The sequence below is a fragment of the Amblyomma americanum genome, chromosome 1 (genome assembly GCF_052857255.1).
Source record: "Amblyomma americanum isolate KBUSLIRL-KWMA chromosome 1, ASM5285725v1, whole genome shotgun sequence".
Lineage (NCBI taxonomy): Eukaryota > Metazoa > Arthropoda > Arachnida > Ixodida > Ixodidae > Amblyomma > Amblyomma americanum.
The window spans coordinates 186935985-186960038 of record NC_135497.1 but is presented as its reverse complement, the minus strand read 5'-3'; the positions used below and the strand labels follow the sequence as shown (position 1 = coordinate 186960038).

Below are 24054 nucleotides of genomic sequence, written 5' to 3'. Positions count from 1 at the left end.
GGTGCAGTGGTTAAGGCGCCTAGCTACAGAGTTTGGTGACCTGGGCTCAATCCCAGCCACAGCAGTAGTGTTTTAATGGAGGCGTAACACAAAAGGCGCCAGTGTGCTGTGCGATGTCAACGCACAGTAAAAAAAAAAAGGTGGTCTAAATTAATCCGAAACCCTTCACTATGGCGTCCCTCATAGCCGATATGTCGCTTTGCAACATTAAACCTTGCAATTTACAATTTGCCTTCTAGTACTTAATATGTCATTAAGCATTTTTTTTTCTCTTTCAGCATTCGTTCTGTCATAGACCTCTGAGTGCCCAGCAAAGATGACATGTTGGCACATCAGCAAAGAGCATTTCAATGCTTTGTTTATTACTTACATTAAAAATATTTTTGCAGCAAAGAGCATCTCTAGAGGAATGGACAGAAACAGCTAGCAGAGTTGTGTAGTATCTTTTCTCCTGTTTTCATGATTGCCTTTCGATGATTTGTGTGCACTTTTACAATTATATGTGGAGGTGTGGAAGCATGCTCAATCCTCACAAAAACAAACAAGTAAATAAATAAATGCTTTATTTTCGTTAATGTCGTGCTGTATTGTAATGTGTCCACAATGTTTCCATTGAAATTCAATTGGCAACTGCAATCAACTGCATAAGTATGTTGCCATGAATATGTCAGTAAATACTGTACACATGATGCTGACTATGCGAGTGGCCTGACAGAAACAAATACTGAATGATAAGGGTACACTGCGTGAAAGGGTTAAGAGAGAAAGGAACACACATGACACTCTCGTCTCCCTTTCATGCAGTTTACCCTTATCATTCAGTATGAACCAACTAGCCTGACAAATCTTCTAGAAACATACACATTTGTAGGTATAAGCAGGGACTCCGTAACAGGAGGGGCAAGGGGCAGTCGTCCCCTGCAATATTTCTCTGGAGGGGGCAGTTCCCCCCAGTCCCAAACTGCTAACATTCAGATTAGATTTCTGACAAATGCTTCAATTCTAGAACGTCATTATTCTAGAGCACAGTAAGACTGAGCTAGAATGGGCTTTATAGCCATTTATATAGCATTTTTCATTTGAGTAACCTAAACCTACTTTATCCCATCAGGATTCGTTGATTGAGTGACACCTGAACACGGTTAGCAGAACTGAAACAGACTGGGCGCAAACTTTTCTAATGCGGTCGATCAATTTTCATGTGTACACCTTTTTAAAGCTGTCATTTAAATTTGTTTTATATATGCATTAGCAAATAAGCCTTTCGTTTCTGCAAAATAATAAAAATAATAATATGTAATAAATATTTAAAACATGGAATAAGTAACAGAACTAACTCGTAGTCTTGCCCCTACTCTGAAAAAATCTCCAGAGCCCCTGAGCATAACCAAAAATTTGCTCTAGCCACAACAGAACTGAGTTGTGCTGCTATTCAAGCCTTGTAGGTCATACCTTTGTGGAAAATATTTAGCAACTTTGAACATGCTACTAGTAAACACACGGCTAGTGGTATAAATTCTGTGCTCACAGACTAGCGTTGCACCATCTGTGTAATGACTTGGGACTACACGTCTGTGTAAGGGAATGATGATGTGCTCTGGCTATGTAGTTTTGGCAGCGTTGTCAAGAAAAGGCATGCACAGCAGTGAGTAAATGTACTATCGTGCTCAGTATGAGGCTACACCGCGCTAGCGCTTGCCTCGGCGCTCGCACGGTGTAGCTTGTACTGAACGCGTTTGTACCATAAAAAGTGCATACAATCACAATGTTTCCTTGCATATTTAATTTGCCCCAACATGATGCAAACACAATTCAAGACAGCTGAAAAACTCCTGTTGAAAGGGTGCCTGTCTGTTCGTTATTCAATGAGGCTTGGAACCAATGCCATTACATAGCTGTCCACTAAGAGTAATGTCCTTCAGCTGCAGTTTTATACCATCACTTGAGGGATGTGAACTGCATGGGTAAATTTTATTGGTGTTTAATGGCTGGTTGGTGTTACAAGTTATTTTAGTAATCATTTGACCTGCATGGATAAACCTTGTGATATTGTAATATCTGGTTTGTGTTAACACATTTTTACATAACTACAAATTAGCAAAATGAGGGATCATCATGCTGTGAGCATACGGCATGCAAACTGCAAGGTGAATTTTGTGTGGTTATAGCTAGTTGGTATTGCCTCTGCATGGATGAATTTTGTGTGGTAATGTCTGGTTAGTGTTGGTGTAATTTTGATTAGCATTTAAACTACTTGAATGAATTTTACTGTGTGGCAATACCTGGTTGGTGTTGCAGTACATTTTTATAAGCATATAAGCTGTGTAAATAAATTATGGTATGTGGTAAAACCTGTCTGTTGTTACAAGATATTTTTATAAGCATTTAATCTGCATGGAGGAATTTTTTTGCTTGGTAATGGCTGGTTTGTGTTACCTGATATTTTTGTAAGCATTTAAACTGCATTGATAAATTTGTGTAATGTTTGGTTGGTGTTTAAAAGCATTTTTTATGTAATGGCTACATAATGGTGAAGTGTGGAATCATCATGCTTGAGCATGCATGCATGTAAATTTCGTGGATAAATTTTGTGTGGTTAATACCTGGTTGGCATTAAAACAAATTCTGTAAGCATTCAAAACTGCATGGTTAAAATGTTTTGTGGTAATACCTGGTTGGCATTACAGCATATTTTTATAAGCATGTAAACTTCATGGATGAATTATATTGTGTGGCAATACCTGACTGATGTTGCAACTAACAGGAAAATGTACAATTATCATATGTTGTGATTATCATGTCTGAGGACACGGAGTCAGCTAATCAGGTAAACATTCATAGCAGTGTTTCCAGACCTGACTGAAACATAGTACTGAACAGCAAAACTTAAGTCACAAGCATGACTGAAAACTAGGTGCATTCATAATGACAGTGCATTTGCTTACAGGTTGAGACTAGCATCGGTTTGTCACTCTAGCTAACTAGATCATGGCTGCTTGAGAATGTGTTTGCATCATGTAGAGTTTCTTGGTTCTTGTGCACAGTCAGCTGCTGCAGTCCCTGAGAGTATTCACACCTCGTTTGCTGTCGGGATGAAACTAACTCTGCGCAATGCTGGCCTGACTAGAGGAGCCTTGGCAGCAATGGGAGTGTGCATAAGCACAGTATGGCTAGAGAGTCATGACTAGAGTATGTGGTGACAGCAGACAGGTCTTCCTTCAGATGTCCTCCTCGTGCAGCAGGTAGCGCTGCAGTCGTAGTGGCAGCCTCAGCTCACGCACAGCATCAGGCCCAGCTGTTTGTTTCAGGATCACCGCACGGCAACTGTTTGGCATACATAGCTCACTGTCAGAAAATCGTACATGTGTCAACTTATGAAGCATACATATGTTGGGCTCTCTGGTATAGCTGGTGCAGTTTAGTATGGCTGACAAAGAGCTTCAACGTCCCCGTTATCTTGATATTGATTTACACCTGTCTGCTTGAACCGTTTGTTAACTTGCTAATGTATCTGGTCCAAACATTTATGACCCTTGGAAGAAAACACTGAACCAAAAATTTGGCGTCTCAACCTCTTTACTAAGTGGAATACTGGCAACAGAACGCTGAGAAGTTGAGATGTATTATGATGCCACGAGACCCTTTTGTGCTACCTTAGTGGAACTTAATCTACTCCTAGTGAAACTTTAAACTTATCCAAAAGCTTTTGCAAGATGTGTCCAGGCTGTCCCCAGGCTTGCTTTTTTGCAACAAGGAACATGGCTGTGCTCAACAAAGTGAAAGCTTCACACTTCATAACAAATGGCTAGCTGCTGTGCTTCCCAGACGACGAGACCACCGGGGTTTGTGGTGTGCAAGAGAATACAAGACGATTCCTGGGGCACGTCAGTAACTGCACAGAGAATGATCTTGCATGCATTCTGTGGGCCTTCCACTTGCTCAACTCTAGTATTGCTGTGCCCAAAACGTACCACCCAAGGAGGATGTGTAAGAGGCTGTAGACCTCTGAAATGGAAAAATGCTTGATGGAGTAACTGCCTAACAGCTAGCAAGTACTGTACTTGCACAATTTTAGCAAAATTCTTTTCCGCGAGTACACACCATAACGCAAGTGAAATTTAGTTATCTTATATTTTCTTACCATTTCGCTAGAAAATGTTGCCTTGAGCCTCCTGTTGGAGCCTGTGTTTGTGTCATAGGCCTTCGAACACACAAAAATGGGCCCGTACATAGTGCAGCGGGTTAATGTGGCTTACCGGTCCTGCAGTCCGGCATAGTCCCTGCGCGCATTTGCCAGGGACATCTCGGTCTTGGCTGCTGTCGAAGACACTGCCGGGTAGAGTGGTTCGCGCACGCGGTGCAGGTCCTGGAATGCGACACCCAAGCAAATGCCGTCCTTGTAGTAGGTGAGCGTACCGCGCCGGCCGTCGAACAGCAGGCCCAGTACGGTGGCCTCGTTCTCGCGGAAGGGGCGTGTGAACGAGCGCCAGCGGTTGTTGTGCCATAGCAGACCCTGCAGGCAACAATCGCGTTTCAGGCCTTTTTTCAGAACAGCAGGCCCAGCACGGTGGCCTCGTTCTCGCGGAAGGGGCGTGTGAACGAGCGCCAGCGGTTGTGGTGCCACAGCAGACCCTGCAGGCAACAATCGCTTTTCAGGCCTTTTTTCAGAACAGCGTGGGATGATGGCCAACACTCCGTATATACCGCATATTGTAATGGGCGAAGCGATGTCCATCACAGCACTCTGTAGCGCATGTGTCGCGCGCTTCTCGAAAAGGGCCCCTGATGGCGGAAATTTGTTGAGCCACAGCGCCAAGGGTAGGGTGGCTTAGTTTTTGAAATTATAAAAAATGATATAGTCTTCACGTGACGTCACAGGTTCCACCTTTGGATGCAGCAGAGACTAGATAGGAAACAGTCGTTTGTCCCCGTGCCATGGGGAGTGGCCTCCTCAGTACTAGCAAACCCCGCACCCTCTCTCCAACGTCCCCCCTTCACTACCATTCACCCCTCCGCACCCCTAGCCTGAACAACCAACAACCCATTCCCCTTACCTGCCTCAGCCTCTGCTGCATTGCTATAATAGGTAGCAGAGGCTATCTGGTTGGCGATAAACGGACTAGGGAAACGTCTAGGCTTTTGCTGTGCTTTCTGGACCCAAAGATGGCTGCTATGACGTCGATGCAAACTGTGTATTACTAACGGCCAGCTACAAATATCTAGTTGCAATAGGCGCTTAACGTAACAGTGAAAAAGTTGAGTGACCCTGAAATGATTTGGTGGTCATATTCTAATGCAACAAATTTGTATAGGTGGACTTGGTGAGTACTCCAATCAAATCCAAAAGCTCTGCATGACTATAAATTGCGAATTTAAATAAATTCGTCAGAGACACAACTGCTTACGAAAGCATTAAAGTGCTGAGTCATGCTACATTGCAGGATGACGTGAGTCATGACTGACTACAAGGCATGATTATGCATACTTGTTCTAAACACCTTACATTTATAGCCCAGTCATGCTACTTTGCAGAATTGCCGAGTCATGACTGACTACCCTACTTGTAAAGTGCTGAGTCATGCTATGTTGCATATTGAGTCATGACGACCAGCACCATAACTACGCATACTTTGTACAAACTGTATACCTTACATTGTCACTTGTAAAGTGCTGAATCATGGCACCTGAGTCATTACTTTCATAGGCCATAGTATGTTACGTTTAGTCATTCATATCTGCACATGTTGGCTTGCATGCGTTGTGAATCATACGCCAGTGTTCTGACATCTGAATTTCGTGCCACAGACAGTGCACGCCAGCTTTCGTGCTAATGGGACCGCTGCCACATTGGGACCAATTGGCACGTGCGCACTGGTGGTGGACTGGGCTCCTGGTATTCCGGTAGCGGTAACACGGTGTCCTAAAAGTTTATAATGAAGCTAGGTTTAAAATTTTTGTGGTGTGGTGACGAGTCATGGAATACCAGTCGCTCATGTGCATTTCTTAACCTCAGTAAATACCATTTCATTGTCCTTTTAACTATTAGAAATTAACTGGCGTACTACCTAACAAGACTGATCTGTTTTCTGATGTGTGCAAGCACTGATATTAAAGGGCCACAGAAAGGGGTGTTTGAGCTTGGCTTTAAAATACTTGCACTATGTAGAGTACAGGCCACCGAGCGTCCATGCCGCGTACGAGACCTCGGAAGTGGGCGGGAAATTTACAATACATTTTTAAAAATTCCCGCTTTCGCACCTCGCGGCGACGCGCGGTGCCGGGCTTTCGCACGAAAACCTGCCAGACGACGTCACGTCTTGCAAATGATGTCAACAGGGGGGGTTATCATTGGTTCACAGCGCCAAACTCTCTCAGACGTCACGCGCTACCGTGGCTGCGGCCACTCCGCGCGTGCCGCAGCCGGCGGAGGTAGGGGAGCGGCTGAGTGAGTGAAGCTTAGATGGGGCCGGCGGAGAAGCGCCGCCGTTTTGGCGTGCGAGAGGAGAGTGAAAGGCGGTAAGACGCGGAAGTTCAAATTTTGTCTGCGTATAACTCAGCTTCCACAAAACGCATTAAAGTAATTCTTGCTGGGGGATAATTATGACATAGCGCACCTTTATTGAGACCCCCTTTCTGGGTCTCTTTAAAAAGCCGTTTCTATATATCAAACAGCTCAGTTTTAAAAATTCTAGTTCACCTTCACTTGAAACGGCCAGTATAACCTTGCAGCGCTAGCGAAAATTTTCAGATGGGTATGTATCTATCAGTGCATTTTTGTATTTGCTGCTTAGGTCTCCTATTAGTCTAAGGATTTCTTAGTGTAAGGGGAGCATCATGTGCAGTCTGAAATGGGAATAGCACTATGACATCAACGTTATTGCGGTTTTCAAAAGCAATGTCAGGAAAACGCAATTTTACGTGACATAGCAAATATCTAGTATATTTAGATTGCGTTGGATGATTCTTCACAACCAGCGCATATGACTGCGCTCTTCAATGAGGCTATAAAAACTATGGTGAAAGGTGCCTATTTATACCGGATGTTTCACCTAAGACTGTTAGCAGGTTTTAAAATTGGGCTTTTTATTTTTAGCCGCCGCGGTGGCTGGGTGGTTATGGCGCTCGGCTGCTGGCCCGAAAGATGCGGGTTCAATCCCGGCAGCGGTGGTCGAATTTCGATGGAGGCGAAATTCTAGAGGCCCGTATACTGTGCGATATCAGTGCATGTTAAATAACCCCAGGTGGTCGAAATTTCCGGAGCGCTTCACTACGGCGTCCCTCATAGCCTGAGTCGCTTTGGGACGTTAAACCCCCATAAACCAAACCAAAATCGGGGTTTTTGAGTTTGAAGAGCGCTCTCTTTGGCATATCATTGGAGAGTTTTAGCACCGCCGTGCGGTAATCACGGTAGCTACGGTAACTGCGACCGTATACGACAGAAATGGCTAGGCAAGCATGGCAATGGGCTGTTCGGCTGTGCTTAAACTATTGTCAGCGGTGGTGTGCATCAAAATAGAAATAAGACGTGTTAACTAGCAGGCTGGTTAACAATATAAAATTTCGAATTTTTTAGGTATTGCAGTTAGGCTTCTAATTTTTGATAGGTTAGTAGCAAACCGCAAGTAATATCCATATCAGTTTAGATTTTAGAAAATTTCATTCTCGTCGCCGCTGTAGAAGGAATTTTTGGGCCACACACGGCGTGTGCACGTGACACCCGCGCCGCTATATGGCACTCGCTCGCAAGTGTGGCTGGGAAAGTTGGTAAAAGTAGGTAACTTTGCGTTACCTGTAGCTAAGGCATACAAGTAATTTGGAATCTGGATAAATGATGGCAGAGACTGCATGGGCGAGACCAAAGGGAGGAAATTATAAAGAAAGCAAAAAGAGACGCAGCTATAATGAAGAATTGTGCGCTTCAGAGATGTAACAAAAACGAAGTTATTCGGAGAACCTGGAAAGGTGCAATCGTACCAGGCTTGACGTTTGCAAACGCTATAGTGTGCTTGGGATCTGTAACAAATTCGGCACTTGAAATAAATCGGAGGACAGTCAGTACGCTTGCCTTGGGGGGCACATGGAAGCACTACTAATGAAGCTGTTCAAGGCGATATGAGGTGGCTAACATTCGAAGTGCGTGAGGCAAAAAGGTGCAATATGAGAACATTTGAGGCATATGAATGAGAAATGATGGGTGGCTGAAATTTTCAGGTACTTGTACCAGTGCAATATCTATACTACATGGAGGCGAAGAACTAGATGGCTTGCTAATACAAATGTCATCTGGAAGAAACCGGTAGTAATGCAACCTTAGGAAACAGTGCGGTGAGTGCACTCCTCGATGGCAAAAGAAAATGTTAGATAAGCAGACATTGGAGCTCTCTAGGGCGGCTAAATATAAGGTTAGGAAGGAAAACTTTTTTGACAATTCCAAAATGTGTGGTTTACTTTTTGAGAATAGGGCTGGGTGCTTGAGAACGAAGTGTTATGAGCAAAAATTTGACACCACGGATGACGTTTGCTGTTGCTGCATGCATGACAAGCAAACTTAGAACATATTCTTATTTAGTGTAAGACCCTCCAATCCTCAGTGCATGATGCCCCCGCAGGAATACGCGAAGCACTGGGGTTTCGGAATAGCCAGGACGTGCTGATTTTTGAAAAAGTAGAAACAAGAGATTATTGTGTAAATAGTTTGTACATATTACCTCTCCCCCTATCCTCTCTTCCTGTCCCCTCACCTCTTTCATTTCATTTCTCCATTCTGCCTGCTATCCTTTATTTCCGCTGCCCCAGCTCAGGTGCTTCAGTATCTATGGCAGATGCCGGGGCTAGCAAAAATCTTTTCCTTCCTTTTTGCTTTTATTTTTAATAAAACCACTACCACCACCAGAAACAAGAGACGAATAGAGGATTGGTGGAGAAGGTCAAGATAGTTGTTTATGAGCAGAAAATTGGCGATTAATCCGAAAATATTGAGCACGCTAGGAATTAATGACATCATCGCAGTACAAAGGGTAAGATCCATCCATGCATCCATACATCAAATATCATTTAGTACTGGAGCTACTTTGAACCAATGCAAACCCTCGTTTTTTTTTTTGTACAATATTACTCTGAATAAATCAGTTGTAAGTCCAGAAGTGTTGTGTGTGTGCCTCCTTGTTCTTGTCCTGCCTCTGTTTCGCTGGCTCCACCATTGCGCAATATAAAGCGTGCCCTTCCATTCCATAAAGGTTAACCTAAGACAAAACAGAAATGCCAAGAAGGCCCCCCTAAGAGATATCGGAATTCGAAATGAGTTTTTCTTCACCCTTGATACACTTGCTAACACACGTGAAAAGACTGTCATGCAGGAGTGAAAGCTTGGACATCGACACAGTCTTGATGTGGAAGACTGCACAACATTGAGAGCGTAGTAAAAAATTGGAGACACGCTTTACTTTAAAGGAACTATGCAATGAATAAAAAGTCGCTTGTAAATGTTTTCAATGCCTAGAAATGATGCTAAGAAGCATTCACACCAAGTATGAGTCTTCGGAACTGAGCCGGCAATTTATTATGAATTTTAAAAAACCGTGTTTTTTTAATTCGCGGGCCGATTAGTGTGCTCGTAGTGACCGATTTTGAAACTAATATCGTGAAAAAGACGTCACTGTACCAATGACGTAACCAGGCCACCACACGCTCTCATTGGCTGGAGCCACGGCAGCCACGACGTCACGGGCACACTTCCGGTAGCCGTGAAAATCGTCTGCTCGTGCCGCCGCGCGACCCTCTCGGGCAAGCGCGAGCCAGGGCATTCATTGCCTTCGCGCATATGGTTTCAATTTTTTTCCTCTGCCGCCTCCTTCTGTCTGGAGTTCCGGAGCCACTCGCAGCGGCTTGCCGAGTCGCTACCGTCGTCGCTGGCGTTCAGCCAGTCCGGCGTGAACGCATAGGGCTCGATGCCCATCGCGGCCGTAAGAGCGAGCAGTCGCGCCTCGAGGTCCGGGTTCATTACTGCTAACTACAACAGACAAGCAAAGAAACCCGACGCGCGCCGCAATCACGCCGCTGACGCTGCTGCTGGGGTGCTAGGAGCGACAACCGGAAGTTGCAAAGGGAACGTCAGCGGATGACGTATTCATGGGCGGGGCCCAGTCCCAGAGCTGTTTTCTTTATTTTTGTCTGGTGCCCCGCGTGTATGAGTTGAGGGGGGAGAGGAGGAGCGTAATTTTTAATAGTCTATATCTTCGGTGTTACTGATGCTAGCTTAAAAATTTCGTTGGGGTGACTAGTGATGAAATGCCTATCTCTCGTCTGCTTTACGTAATCTCAATTAATTTATTGCATAGTCCCTTTAAGGGTACGACGTGGTAGTGTAACGGGTTAATTCCAATAATATGCAGAAGGCCATTTTCTGCTTTACACTCATAGATCCCTGGGAGTCCTCACACCCCTCCTGGCGCAGTGGTGCAGTGGTGAAGCAGTGCGCCACTGCCCTGCGATGGCAGGTGCTCCTAGCGGTGGACCTTGTGCGCGGCCCAAGTTGCTCTCCCCGAGCGACCAATCATCAATCTAACTGCCGCCTGCCATGGTCGGCAGTTTACTCACTCTCCGGTGGGCAGGTTGTGATGACTCCGCAAGGTCAGGCGACCTAGGTGGCCCAACTGCCTCCTAGGTCGCTCTGTGGGGACCACCTGCCAGAGCCATGCCCGTGATTTTACGCTCCCAACGCCAACGCCGGACTTTCTGCGTAACTGGGCCTTTAACGCTATCATGTCAAAATGGCTGGTAGCGTGCAATAAACTTTCCTCAGAAATTGCGTTTTTCTTTTATTCTCTGCAGTCTTTAAACTGGATGTTTTCGAAAAGAAGTGCGAACTGAAAATGCGTCTGCGTTGGCCCTGACTGATGTAGTTTCATTCCCACGACCTGTAAGCTGGTGCGCCTGTTGTAGCGACGAACGAGCCTAACTGTATCGTGGGCCGAGCTGCATGGGGCAACGTCGGCTGGCGTACCTTGTGTGACAGGCCCCATCCATTCTGGTCATGGCCAAGCAGGTCGATGAAAGCGTTGGCGTGGAGCTTCGCCTGCGCCGTGCACAGGCCCCACATCATGCTGGTGCCAAACACGCGGTGTGACACGTGCACCTCCCAGTAGCTGCGCCGGTCCCGCGCCAGCGGCCGCGCGATCCGCACTCCCGCCGTCCCGCTGCTCCAGCGCGGGTGGAACTGCGCCTGCATCCGGGACTCTGCTGAGGGTAGGGCTTATATGGGCACAGACAGAATTTTTCTTTCCGCTAGGTAGCCTTCCGCTGCGCACGCCATATATATATAGGCAGACTCCATTTATGGAGCGTGGAAGGTACACTGCCCTGCATAATTCACTGCTTCGGTGTCTTTTTCGTACGCGCACACACAAGCAGCACGTAACTCAAGTCGCACACAAAATGGGCCCTCGGACTGTAGAATACTCACCATCGTTTTGACACCACACAGCCGCCGCACAGTCCATGTGGTCTGCACGTGTGTATTATTTGGGTAATTTTCTTATTTTTTATGCATTACAGAGACCAGTTTAGTGCTCTCTGGCGTTCGCGTTCAAACCTTAACATCGCCCCACGACAACAGCAATTGGTGTCATATTGCCATTGAGGTCTCCCATCGCATTCAGAAGCCTATTCAGTGCCTTGTTTCGCTCGGCGCGCTCTTCGGAGAGAAAAATAATGCCAGTCTTAAACGCTGACGGCTCCTAGAGGAGGGGGATATCTTGTGCATGTTGAGCGGCAGCAGGTTTAACAGCGCAGTCGATTCCGCGGGCATGCGGGAAAACGACAATTGCATGGACTTGCTGAAGGCAACAAGTCACGCTGCGCAACGATTTACTGTACGGTATCGTTTCACGTGGTTACAGGCCAGGTCAGTGCATGTATCATCTTTGGGAAAGTTCAGTAGATGGGCGGAGCTGCAATCCAAATTTAGCGTCCAAGCAGTCCGACGTTTTGTGGCAACGCGCCTGCGCGTGGTACTCTGGAGAAGCTTATTTGAAGCGAAAGCTTCACTACGCTAGGTTTTAAAGAGGGCAGCGCCAGTGCAGTCACGTGGCAGGTCATGTGACCTACTGACGTCATCACAATCTGCCCACTGTGGCAGGTGGCAACTGTCCCATCGGGCATTTCATCGACGCTTTGCAGACAGTCCGTTCGGCAGAGTGTTGGCGTTTGTGAACGGAGCCATGCAAAGGAAGCTTTCGCTTCTCACCAGGGTTAACCAAAGTTTAAACCGCAGCTAATTTTTTTTTTGGGGGGGGGGGTGGTGGCAGGGGGGGAAGCAGACGCCATGGGAGTCGCAAATAATCTGCGTAAGCGCGGTGTTGACAGACGCCTCCGCAGCAGTCGCCGGTCGCATCTGCAGTCGGATATAACTCGAGAATGAAGCGGCAGATGCCTCTCAAAGGAGACCCTTCAGTCAATGGCGTCCATCGATTTTCATGACGTGGCGGTTCAGATGAAACCTTCGTTTATCCCCTTTTATTTGCTACCCACTGCGATGCCACCATATACAGTCGGGTACAACTCAAGAACGCAGCGGCAAATGACCCTAAAAGGAGGCCTTCCAGCCAATGACGATTCACCGATTGTTGTGACGTCGTGGTTAATCCCATTTCACGGATGCACCTGCCAGTCATCACCGATTTCACGCAAGGGGATTAACCGCGACGTCAAGACAATCGATAGACGCCATTGGCTGGAGTGTCGTTGAGGGGCATTTGTCGCTGTGTTGTTGAGCTGTATCTGACTGACAGGTCCAAGGGGATTAACCACGGCGTCATGAGAATCGGTCAACGCCATTTGCTGGAAGGCCTGATTTGAGCAGCACTTGAGGAGGGCATCGCTGGGTCGAGCAGACGGTCAAAGCCTGCACTCGCTCATTAGTTCCTAGAGCGGCCTCAGATTGGTAAGATACATTTCAACTACCTGAACTAGCCTAACCGGCGATGCACACTCATGGCAGCGCCGAAGTGCTTTCCAGAACTATAGCTATAGCACAGCGGATGCAGCAAATCGAAAAGCCGATTCTCACCTGGGGTGAGCAGCCTAGCGCCACTGGGGTGAGCAGTGACACTGGGGTGAGCAACCTAGCGCCAAAGCCATTGAAACACCGCGGAAAGGGATAAGAAAAAGGTAGCTAGCACACACGTGTCACCAGCACGCACGGCGGAAGCAAGCAGATCGAGCTGAGCTAGCACAATTTGAAGACACGAAGAAGAAAAAAAGCGAAACGCATTCGTGCCGCAGTTTCGTTCGAAGTTAGGCTTTAATTTCAGTTTTCACTTCGTACACCACGTGGTTGTGCGCTCTGAGCACAAAACTAAGGCGTGACGAAAACAGCGCCCTTTTGGACTGTTTGCTTGACGCCGCGCACAAGAGCTGCTCCCTCTCCAAAATTTTCGCAGCAGTGCCAAAGCGCGAGGAAAACCCTCGATCAAGATGAGCGCGCCCACTCGAGTGGGCGCAGTGGGCGCGCTCTTCTCTCACAACGGCGTCCATGCACGAGCGGAGAGAGAGCATAGCGTGCGCGAAGCGAGCTCCTCTCTCAACGGCGCCGAAGCGCGAGCCAGAAAGAACGAGCGCGCGCGCGCACGAAACTTTAGTTTCCTTCACGCTCGGAGAGGGCGCGCTGTTCACTCGTGTCCGCTAGTGTTCCTGTATATGCATATACAGGAACACTAGCGTCCGCTAAAGTTCCTTGACGGCCGCAGCTCCCTCTGTAAGCTGAATGGTTTGCACAATAACTTCTCACATAAATTAGTCAAAAGAATTATAATTTACACTGCGAAAGGAGTGTGGAGTTACGATGTGGACATATGAGGACCCGAATTGCATAATCAGTCATCGGGAGGGGGGGGGGGGGGGGCGGATTGTTTAGACATTTACATTCGCAAATTTGAAAATTTTACCCCAATCTGGACAATAATTCGTGACTGAGGGGTTAAACCTTCGCTTACCTCAGGCCTTCGTCTTTCTTTAGTGCGCTAGCACTTATTCCCCGCATTTAGCCGTTGTGTGATTGTCGGTTTGTCTGTCTGAAGCCGGTTTTGCGGCAGGTTGCTCACCTGCCCACCGGGTGATGGGCAAACTGCCCATCGTGTCAGGCGGCAGCCTATTTTATCGTGAGAGGCTGGTCGCGAAGAGCAACCTGAGTCGCAACCCAACCCAAGCAACACAAGTCCCACCAATGGCAACACCTGCCATAGCACCTGCCTTGTGCCACTGCTCACCTGACTACCGGGTGGGTTACTTGCCAAGGTGTAGCCGGTGGTAACCAGGTGAGAAGCTGGGGCGCTAATTAGGCGGCACCGAGCTAAGTGGAATGAGCAGCAGCGGTTAGAAGGACATAACTACTAAAACCGCAGCAGACACAGGACAGAAGCAGGCGACAACACAGGGAGGTTGTCGCCCTGCCACTGTTCTGTGTCTGCTGCGGTTTTAATATATTTATGTCTCACCAACTGGCCTACAACTTTACTCTCGGTTAGAAGAACAACATAATTCGAATGGTGCTTGCACACTAGTTAAACGGAAGAAGTTGGGGTGATAATTAGGTGGAAGCCTGGCACCACCTAGTAGGTCGTAGCTCCAACCGACAATTGACGTCATGCTAGCGCACATATCCGCATTTGGCCTAATTACCTAAATCGACTGACATTTTTGTTTATTCCCCCCCCCCCCCCCCCCCCCCCCCCCCCGGTCAGTCTGACGCTCAATGTACAAAACCAGTGATTTGCTCGTTCGCTTGCGAACCAAGCTTCAGACTGACTAGCTCGCATGCACCCAGCGCTTGCGGGAGTTGATTGCTGCAATGACAGCGTCGTACCCAACCTGCTAACTTTTGTCGAAAGAGCGGCGACTGCAATTTCCGCATTCTTCACCACAGAAGGGGCTACAAGAGGAACAGGAAGCTACAAAGCAACTTCCGCTTATTCCACGTTATTGCTTTCTGCTACTCTATGGCGTCCACAGGGAGCGCGTGACAATGTGTTCGTGAGTTGTTTGCAAGACTGGAGTTAATTTTTCGTGCATGAGGAAAAAAAAAAGCTTGCCCCGCCGCGGTGGCTCAGTGGTTAGGGCGCTCGACTACTGATCCGGAGTTCCCGGGTTCGAACCCGACCGCGGCGGCTGCGTTTTTATGGAGGAAAAACGCTAAGGCGCCCGTGTGCTGTGCGATGTCAGTGCACGTTAAAGATCTCCAGGTGGTCGAAATTATTCCAGAGCCCTCCACTACGGCGCCTATTACTTCCTTTCTTCTTTAACTCCCTCCTTTATTCCTTCCCTTACGGCGCGGTTCAGGTGTCCAACGATATATGAGACAGATACTGCGCCATTTCCTTTCCTCCAAAAACCAATTATTATTATTAAAAAAGGCTTACAAAGGTAGTGAAGCCTACCAGCTTGTACACAAGTGTCTCATAATAGCAGTTACTCATTAGCATCCACTCTAGCGCCCACATACGGCTACACAGGAAAGCTAAGGCGTACTCGACCTACCACCTGCTAGCCGTCCTGGTTAACTTAGTTGATAGAGCGACTGCCCCGTGCAGGCGATGGTCCCGGGTTCGAGCCCCGGCCCAGGGAGAACTTTTCTTCAGAATTTCTGTGAAAACTGTGTAGCTTTCCTTTGTAGCCGTATGGTTGAGCTTGGGTGGATACTAGTGAGTAATTACTCCCTTATTACAAATCTACTCCACATTGGGGGAATCCCCTAAACAGTGGACCGACAAGTGTCTTATACCTTGTTTGCTTGCAAACAATTACGGTGGACATGCTGCCCAGCTCCCAGGCACACCTCAAGATATTGTTACGTCGCGGCAGGTCGAAGAATGAGGCACTATGAACGATGGACAATGATGATTTAATGGCCGCTGGCCTAGCGCAAGCGCTCAGTCCCGCGCCACTGGCAGCTTCGTCTCCTTCGTCACGATATGAGCAAGCGTTACTGTCGGTAACTAGCTAGTAGCAGTTTCGTGTTCAACGGGATACAGAATGACGTGCTTGTAATCTATAAAAGTTGCGAACACTCGTCTAAGCGCACGCCTTATGAAAACCCCATAAAGCAGATGCGGGCGTGTAGGAGAGCCGCGGGGAACTCGCGCCGAATCGCGGCCTACAGTTACACAAGCCCTTCCGTCTGCTTACGGCAGTCTTGGCAAGATCGGCTTTTACCGAGCAGCGGTTGCACAAAAGTGCGCGAAAATTGTGGCCTAATATTTTTGCTGTTAGTAGTGGTGCCAGTAAACGACCATACGGTGGCGACTGGGCCTTCCGTGGCATTAGCATGAACGGCGCGGTTTTGTGCACAAACAACGCCGTGTTCGTAGACCTGTCAGGTATCTCGAAGGCACTGACTGTAATTGCATACCTAGTGTTTGTGTTATATAAGGGAAGCATTTATTAGTACGGCGTGCCTTACTGCAAAATAGGCTCAATAGATGTTGCAGCATGAATTGTTCCACTAAACTTCTAACGGCTCTCCGTTTCCATCTGAGAAGTTGCCAGAAGTAATTCATAGAGACAGCAATAGTCTGCGGCCATGACTTACAACGCAGCTTCGACATTTGTAGCGATGCCGTACTTTTACAAGAAGGCTACGAGAGCAAAATGATCAAGTAGAAGCTGCATAAATCAACCAACCACATTTTCTAACTGGCTGCAAGTTGTGTTCAGCCAAGGAAACTGCTCTTTGGCGCAATCATCAAGACATGAACGTTGCCTTCCAGACGCAGTCGCCGCAGCCGACGCTGAAAGCCTTGTACTAACCGCTTCGCAGCTGGAGGACGCATACCTCCAGGGCAGCCTGGAAATGCACCGCCACCAGCGGCATTTATAGCGTAATTTCAGTACAGTGAGAAGGCACAGCACAATAATAGGGACTATCAAGTCGACTAGCGGTTCACAAACTTGGGTTGAACGGTTGACGACGGCAGTTCTGCGGTCTGCCATAATGCTTTGGGAATAACGGGTCGCCTCTGCAGCGAAACTTTTCCCCACTGACACGTGCACCCATACCAGTGCGGTGAGAAGTACGCTTGCTCTGCTGTTTCTGTTCCGCAGTTGCCCTGAAAACTCTTCTTTACTTGGCTCTTTTGATGAAACCCACCGCAGCGTCTGTTGACAGCGATTACTGCAAAACATCCACACCGCGTCACAACAGGCCGGACGCCTTCGAAAGCGAAGACCTGACTGATGCCGTCGGCCGGTGGTCAACGCATGCGACCTCGGCTGAGTAGCAATGTACGCGCATGAGTGCACCACTTAACGAGCACGGATGCCTGTACAGGGCACTGAACCGCTTACCTGCCGGGGTCCGAGCAGCAGAACCTCGGGTGACTTGTGCGTTGTGCTCCATGCCCAACTGTGGTCCTCGACGCCCCAGTTCCACGGTTCGAGCCGGCAGTCGGGGCCGCTTTGGCCGTCGGCGTCCTCCATGGCACTGCTCGCTGCGCGCATCGGGCCGCACCGGTGCCTCGCTGTAGTAGTGGCGCTGCTCGACGCGGACCGCTATGCGCGCTCTCGCCCTTTCGCCTCCCCGCCGCCGCGTTCGATATCGACCGTTGGTTGGTTCTCCCATCTGCCGGCTCGCGCGCTGGACCCCGCCAGCTGTCCCTCGCCTGGAGGGGGAGCCGGCGCCGCGGGTACCACGCGCGCCTCGTGTCCCCTGCTCCCCTTTTTTCTCCCGTTAATATGCCCCCCCCCCCCCCCCCCGGGCCCTTTTCGGAAAGCCGCCACACTCGTCCCGCTTCGGGCGTAGTCAATCACCGTAATCCCCTGTTGCGTCCCCCCACACCGCAAACGCGTTATCTTTGCTTCGTTCATTCTTTATCCTTTAGCGGGCTGCTTCGAAGGCCGATAATTCCCGCTTATGCCTTTGCAGCCGGCAGCCTGCATAAACTTCCTCATGGGCTACGGCGTACCATCGGCGTCAGATGAAACGCGAACGGTACGATCAAACAGAAAGAAAAAATGAAAATGACGAGAAGAAACAAAAACGGCAGCCCGTCACTTCGTTCGAACAGCGGTCATCACAAACTAAAAGCCATTACCTACGCAATTTATTCTCGCTTAACAAAAATCTTCTGGCGACGTGCAGCGACGATATAAGGCGAACGAAAAATGACACTGGTAAGCTGCATTGTATTTCGTTATGCTTCTGATGTTCCGGCTAATTTTGATGTCCACCATTTAAATCTCCCGTTAGGGTTCAGATGATCTTAGTAGCGCATCCCGACTCGATAGTGCGCCATACTGATTGCAGCGACAAGCAGTCACGAACACACACAGGGACGTATGCTCGTCAGCGCCCACACGTTTTATGTTTGTGTCAGCATCTGCTTGTTGCTGTAAACAGCATGATGTCATCATCTAACTCTAGACTCCACTGCACCAGACTGATCGCTGGCGGAGTTCAGGTTTGCGAAAACGGCAGTCGAAGTGTTCGCAAAATGTGCTAGCCAATATGGTCACCGCGTGGGCAAATTTCGCTGCACATCGCGCCGATGCACTATGTTGCCGCAGATCCCACGTACAGCTCGTTAATACCGTCGACAGCCACGAAGGACACCGTTATATCAAAACACATTAGCGCCAGCGCGTCGAAAGTACAGCGATGTGCTGAATGTTTTTTAAAGTTCTGTGAAACGCGCGAGTGATTCAAATCGAGAAGAGCGAGATCGCAGAACGACATTCATTGCCACTGATTACTTCTTGCGGAGGGCGATCGAATAAAAGGGCGGGCACATCGAATGCTGATTTATGACCAAACAGAGCGCCGCACATCACACAGAAAACGGAAGACCGAGATACGAGAGGAGCGATAAGACTGAACGGCCTCCCGCATGTTAGAATGTAAAGATGTGAAATATTATGACTATCAGGCCTTCTGTCTTATTGCCTCGAGTAAGGTTCTTACCGTCGGTTTTCTGTGTGGCCCACAAGATCGAAGCGAGGGAAGCGGGGTTCAAGTGCTGGCCTGTCTCACGTAGGGGTCAGGCTGCCGCCGTAGCACGGGTCGGCGCGACGGTGAAGGACCAGGTCGGAGACCGCGGCGCTCGACCACGGTTCAGGGTGTCTGTCCCAACTCTCCAGGGAACCGACGCCGCCCGTTACCTGCACTCCTTGGCTGCAGAGCCGGAGGAACCGCTCGCCCCCGTCAAAGCCCACGTCACCGTCCAATCGGGGCTGATGATGATGATGCCCTCCGGCTGAATGGCACATGCCCACGCGCGGGGGAATGGCCAGGGTGCATTGCTGATACAAACGCCCACATGGGCAAGGATTGGAGTAATTGGAAAATTTTGTGACCAAGACTCGAATTTGGATTAAAAAAGGTGATAAAAAACGGAAATGAAAAAGCTTAGAATTCACATTCTAGCATAGGAATCTACCTGATGCAACTATATATAAGTGAATAAAACCGCACATTGTTTTCAAGGCATATCCCTTGGCGCTTGCCCCGAAGGAGATGAGGATCGGAATAGATAGAGATAGCCCCAGTCGAGCGAGGGGAATCCCAAGAAAGTTCTACGGAGAGGAGCGAACCGCCGGCAAAAGAGGAAAAAGTGATCTATCGACTCAATTTCGCCACAAGACTCACAGAGGTTGGTCAGAGGTAACCCTGATCGACATAGAGATTTTTTTGAAGCGATGTTTATTGCATCAGGGCATAAAGGTTATGAAATGAGAGATGAGTAAGATGCTTAAATAAATGGAAAAAGGTGGGCTGATCTAATGAAATTAAGTAGTGAACAATGATATGGACCCTGTGTCCAGGCAATATATAGGAATCCGTATTGTCCGGTGAAAGACCCAGCGCCGCCAGGTGCCGAATAGAGATTTTTTTTTGAAGCGATGTTTATTGCCTCAGGGGATAAAAACTATGAAGTGAGAGATGAGTAAGATGAGTACATAGAGATTTAGTCGCGGTATTCAATCGGGGCTTCCTACACCACTTGTCGTTGTCCTCGCTTCAGCTGGCACGCGCACCCGGCGATGGGGGACGGACCGCGGTTTGGCGTCCTAGCAGACAGATGAAAAACCTATCCACGCACAAAAAAAACGACCTTAGTGAAGCGGGCAAGATGTAAGAAAGGAAATTAAAATATTTAGAACGAATAATTTTGAACGAAAAGAAGGGTACGCTCTTTCACCGCGTGCCCCTCACAATTCTTCCTCTTTCCTCACTTTCTGTCGCACTTGTGCTGCGTCGTGTTCTTTATTCCTTCTCTGCCGACGCTGAACAGGGGCGGATTTATGGAAGGGAGGGGGCGGTATTCGACCAGTGCGGTATTCACTGCTCTTCACTTCAAGATCACTTCATACTCCTGCAACAGTTCTTTAACTTCCTTCTGTTGTCCGTTGGTCATCATCATCAGCCCGACTACGCCCACTGCAGGGCAAATGCCTCTCCCTTGTCTCTCCAATTAATCCTGTTCTTTACCAGCGGCGTCTACCGTATCCCCGCAAACTTCTTAATCTCATCCGTCCACCTTACTTTCTGCCGCCACCTGCTACGCTTGCCTTCTCTTGGAATCCACTCCATTACCCTTAAGGACTATCGTTTATCCTGCCTTCACATTACATCACTTGCCCGAGCCCATTTCTTCCTGTTGATTTCAACTCGGATGGCAATAACCCGCGTTTGTTTCCTCTCCCACTCCGCCCACTTCCGGTCTCTCAACTTTACACCTATCATTTTCTTTCCGTAGCTCGCTGCGTTGTCCTTAACTTTAGCTGAACCCTTTTCGTTGGGCAGCGCTATCTATTCAGAGTCCGTGTTCTCTTCAGCAAATATTAAGCCCCCGAACGCTGCGACGTCACTAGGGAGGAGAATAAGGACTTCCTCTCCAGAATTTAGTGACGGTTTGCGGCTCTTGATATTGTAAACCGGTAGTATCGCTCCCCAGAACGTTCGGGCTCTTCGGACAAGTTTACAGGTATGTTCTATAGCCAGTCCCGCAATAAAAAGACGTACTCCTATGGAGTTCGCAACTCTTCAGGAATGACTGAATTCGTCCAAAGCTCACTGAGTACTGCCAGAGGCCCACGGACAATTCGCCCATATAAGAGCTCGAATGAGGAAAAGCCGAGGCTCTCCTGAGGTACTTCTCGATAGGCAAAAAGAAGCGATAGGCAAACAGAAGAACAAAGTATACCCCAATCGGTCGGTCTCTCTTAATTGGCACACGCACTTCAGCATTTGTTTGAGCGTGCCATTAAATCGCTTTACGAGGCCGTTTGCCATTGGGTTGTAGGAAGATGTGTACAGTTGTTTTACTGAGAGCAATCGGCTGACCTCTTTGATTACCTCGGATGTGAAATTCGTGGCCCGGTTACCGAGGACTTCTCGGTGCACCCCACCCGAGAAAACATTTCGACCACGGCTTCGGCCACCATTCGATCCCGATGCTATAGGAGTGCGACAGCGTCGGGGCACCGCGTAGCGTAGTCGACATGGTCAAGATGTCTTATCGCCCTGAGCCGACCTAGGGTTGAGCGATACCACGATGTCAATCGCTACCTTCTGAACCTGGGATTCAATCACGGTTACTCGGACCTATAGGATGATCCAGTCGTATACGACACTTAGTAATCGTGATGATGATGGTGAATTTTTATGGCGCAATGGCTCAGTGATTATGGCGCTCGGCTACTGATCCGGAGTATCCGGGTTCGAACCCGACTGCGGCGGCAGCATTTCGATGGAGGCGAAACGCAAAGGAGCCCGTGTGCTGGGCGATGTCAGTGCACGTTAAAGATCCCCAGGTGGTCGAAATTATTCCGGTGTCCTCCACTACGGCACCTATTTCTTCCTTTCTTCTTTTTCAGTCCCTCATTTATCCCATCCCTTACGGCGCGGTTCAGGTGTCCGCCGCAATGTGAGACAGATACTGCGCCATTTACCTTCCCCAAAAATCAATTTTTAATTTTTATCTGCGGGCAAACCGCGCCATTGCACAAGATATTTTTGTTTGCTTAAGGTGGGGTCAAAGACCCATTTCCTAAGCTTTTCACCCTGATTAAGCCGAGCGCCAGGCCAGGGGAAGCTTTTACCAATTGTATCACCGGTGGGTACCCGGCGGCACTGAGGATCAAACCCAGCACTTCCCGCATTTGAGGTGGATGCTCAACCACTAGGCCAACGCTTTGGTACCTTCGGAGTTGTGCGTTGGCACACATCGCAAGAGGCAACAAACCGCTTAGTGTCAATCTGCATTGCCGGCCAGAAGAATTCCCCCTGCAGCTTTAGCATGGATTTCTTCGCACCTTGGTGGCCTCCCATTAACCCACTGTTCGAGGATTGCTACTCTGTATTTCTAGGGCACAACTCCCCGCCAGACTCGGCGGTGTACTTCTGCTGGAGGACGCCGTTGGCAACGAAAAAATGGTGACTGCCGCTTCCCTTCTTGGGCTGCGGTGTGCCGACGCGATCGAAATGCGTGCGCAAGGTAGCATTGTTCTCCTCACGGTTTACACCAGGTGGGCTTGGCGAGACCTTCAGCTTTAGCAATTTTTCCTCGCGCCCTTGGGCTCTCGTAACCGCCGGGCTAGCTTCGGAGACATCTGTAATGGATACGGCACTCTCTACCATCTCTCTATCAATTCGTAAGTTCTCCAGGATTCCGGACCGAGCAGCCTGACCTTCCTCCGTTACTGACCGCGCCTTCATAACTGCTTGCTTCAGTTACCAGACTACTCTGTAGCACCCGTCGGAGCACCAACAATTCCCTCTCTTTTCTATCTCTGTCATCTTCAGCTTCGATTCTTCCTGTGTTTTGGCCAACTCTCTTTCCATGTACTCTTTTCACCATCCGCGCTCCTCTCTCCCGGTCTATTCACTTGAGCAACTCTTCGCCTTCGAAGCCAAAGCTTCGGCTGTGCTCAATTTTCTCAAATTTAGCTTCGGTCATTATTTATATTGTAGAACACAACTGCTCAAAACTGAACTTCCTTCCCTCTCTCCACTGTGAGGGTTATTACTAGGCCGTTAACTCCCTGCGAGGCCTAGGCCTTGCAAGGGGTTAATAATTAGATCTAAGCTTGCCGGCTTCGCGCATTAGTTCCAGAGCCCGCTTGCATGAAAGAAATGGTCTAGTTCCCAGTTTTTTGTCTTATTCGCAGTCTCAACCCTCCGCTGGTTGTGAGGAAGAGAAAGGCGCATAAACTGCTCCCTCGATCAGTGGACACTTCATAGCGTTGTAATGTACGTGGCGGTGATGTCCATCTACACAAGCGCGTTACGCGTAACTCGTGTCACGGCTGCTGTTGTACACCCAAAATTGCTTCTACTAAATGCATGATGGGAACGAAGTCACCGAAATCGAGGAGCATAGGAGATGTCTTTTTTAATTTGTAGTTTTTGCATCAATGGGAGATTAATAAAAGCAGCAGAAAAAACAACTACATGCCGCCGGTGGGATACGACCACCTACGACCTCCTAATTCCGTGTCCAGTGCTCTACCAACTGAGCTACTGCGACGGCTGTCCAATCTGCTTTCATGAGTATTTATGTGTAGTATTACCGGACCTGGAGCGTTCAACAGCGCCACCCTCGTTCGTAGCGACGGACGTAGTGCGTCCTGTCCTGTATTACCGCGATTTCCACGTATGAATGGGATCTAATGGTGACGGCGGAACCTGTGCGAGAACCTTCTTTTGCTACCTATGGCATCAAGGCTGCCAGATTCGATTACAATGCTATTGCAGCTTTCACAGTAAAACCGAAGTCATTTGCTTACACGGCACCCGTTACAAGGCACCTTACCCTGTCTGCCTCCAAATTCACGACAGACTCAATGAGGAACGCCCACTTATCCGAGTCCTTGGTCTCTGGGTCCAACGCGACGGCAAACCCACCCACACCCTCCAAACCATCAACACCTCGGTTGCCAACATCACCCGCGTGATCCGTCGCATAGAGTGGAACAGAAAGGACATGCGCGAAGAGGACACCCTCCGGCTCATCAAGGCCCTTGCCATCAGCAGCATTCAGCACAGCCTTCCCCTACTTCCACCTC

At 48.6% G+C, this 24054-nt stretch overlaps 2 protein-coding genes across 2 annotated transcripts in view; one reads left to right on the top strand and one right to left on the bottom strand.

Annotated features, from left to right (window-relative positions):
- Window positions 1–575, top strand: part of Fdh (alcohol dehydrogenase class-3 Fdh) — a 40181-nt gene extending 39606 nt beyond the window's left edge. Inside the window, exon 10 of the mRNA XM_077648041.1 lies at window positions 279–575. Coding sequence (XP_077504167.1) covers window positions 279–303 — 25 coding nt within the window. The 3' untranslated portion in view covers window positions 304–575. The remainder of the gene's footprint in view (window positions 1–278) is intronic.
- A 155-nt stretch (window positions 576–730) lies between these two features.
- Window positions 731–19040, bottom strand: SP555 (SPRY domain-containing SOCS box protein SP555). The gene is made up of 5 exons (XM_077648042.1): window positions 18950–19040; window positions 17338–17480; window positions 11003–11221; window positions 4257–4513; window positions 731–3324 (listed from the first exon to the last, which is right to left on the bottom strand). Exons 2-5 carry the CDS (start codon window positions 17467–17469, stop codon window positions 3219–3221), a joined length of 714 nt encoding a protein of 237 aa, XP_077504168.1. The 5' UTR covers window positions 17470–17480; window positions 18950–19040; the 3' UTR covers window positions 731–3218.
- Window positions 19041–24054: the final 5014 nt, after the last annotated feature.

What these genes read in the sequence shown, in the direction of transcription:
- SP555 (XM_077648042.1), bottom strand. Translation starts at nt 17,469, where the DNA reads ATGGAGGACGCCGACGGCCAAAGCGGCCCCGACTGCCGGCTCGAACCG. An exon ending in TGCTGCTCGGACCCCGGCAG is followed by an intron (nt 11,222 to 17,337) that starts GTAAGCGGTTCA and finishes TCCCGGATGCAG; the next exon opens with GCGCAGTTCCACCCGCGCTG. An exon ending in GATGGGGCCTGTCACACAAG is followed by an intron (nt 4,514 to 11,002) that starts GTACGCCAGCCG and finishes TGTTGCCTGCAG; the next exon opens with GGTCTGCTATGGCACAACAA.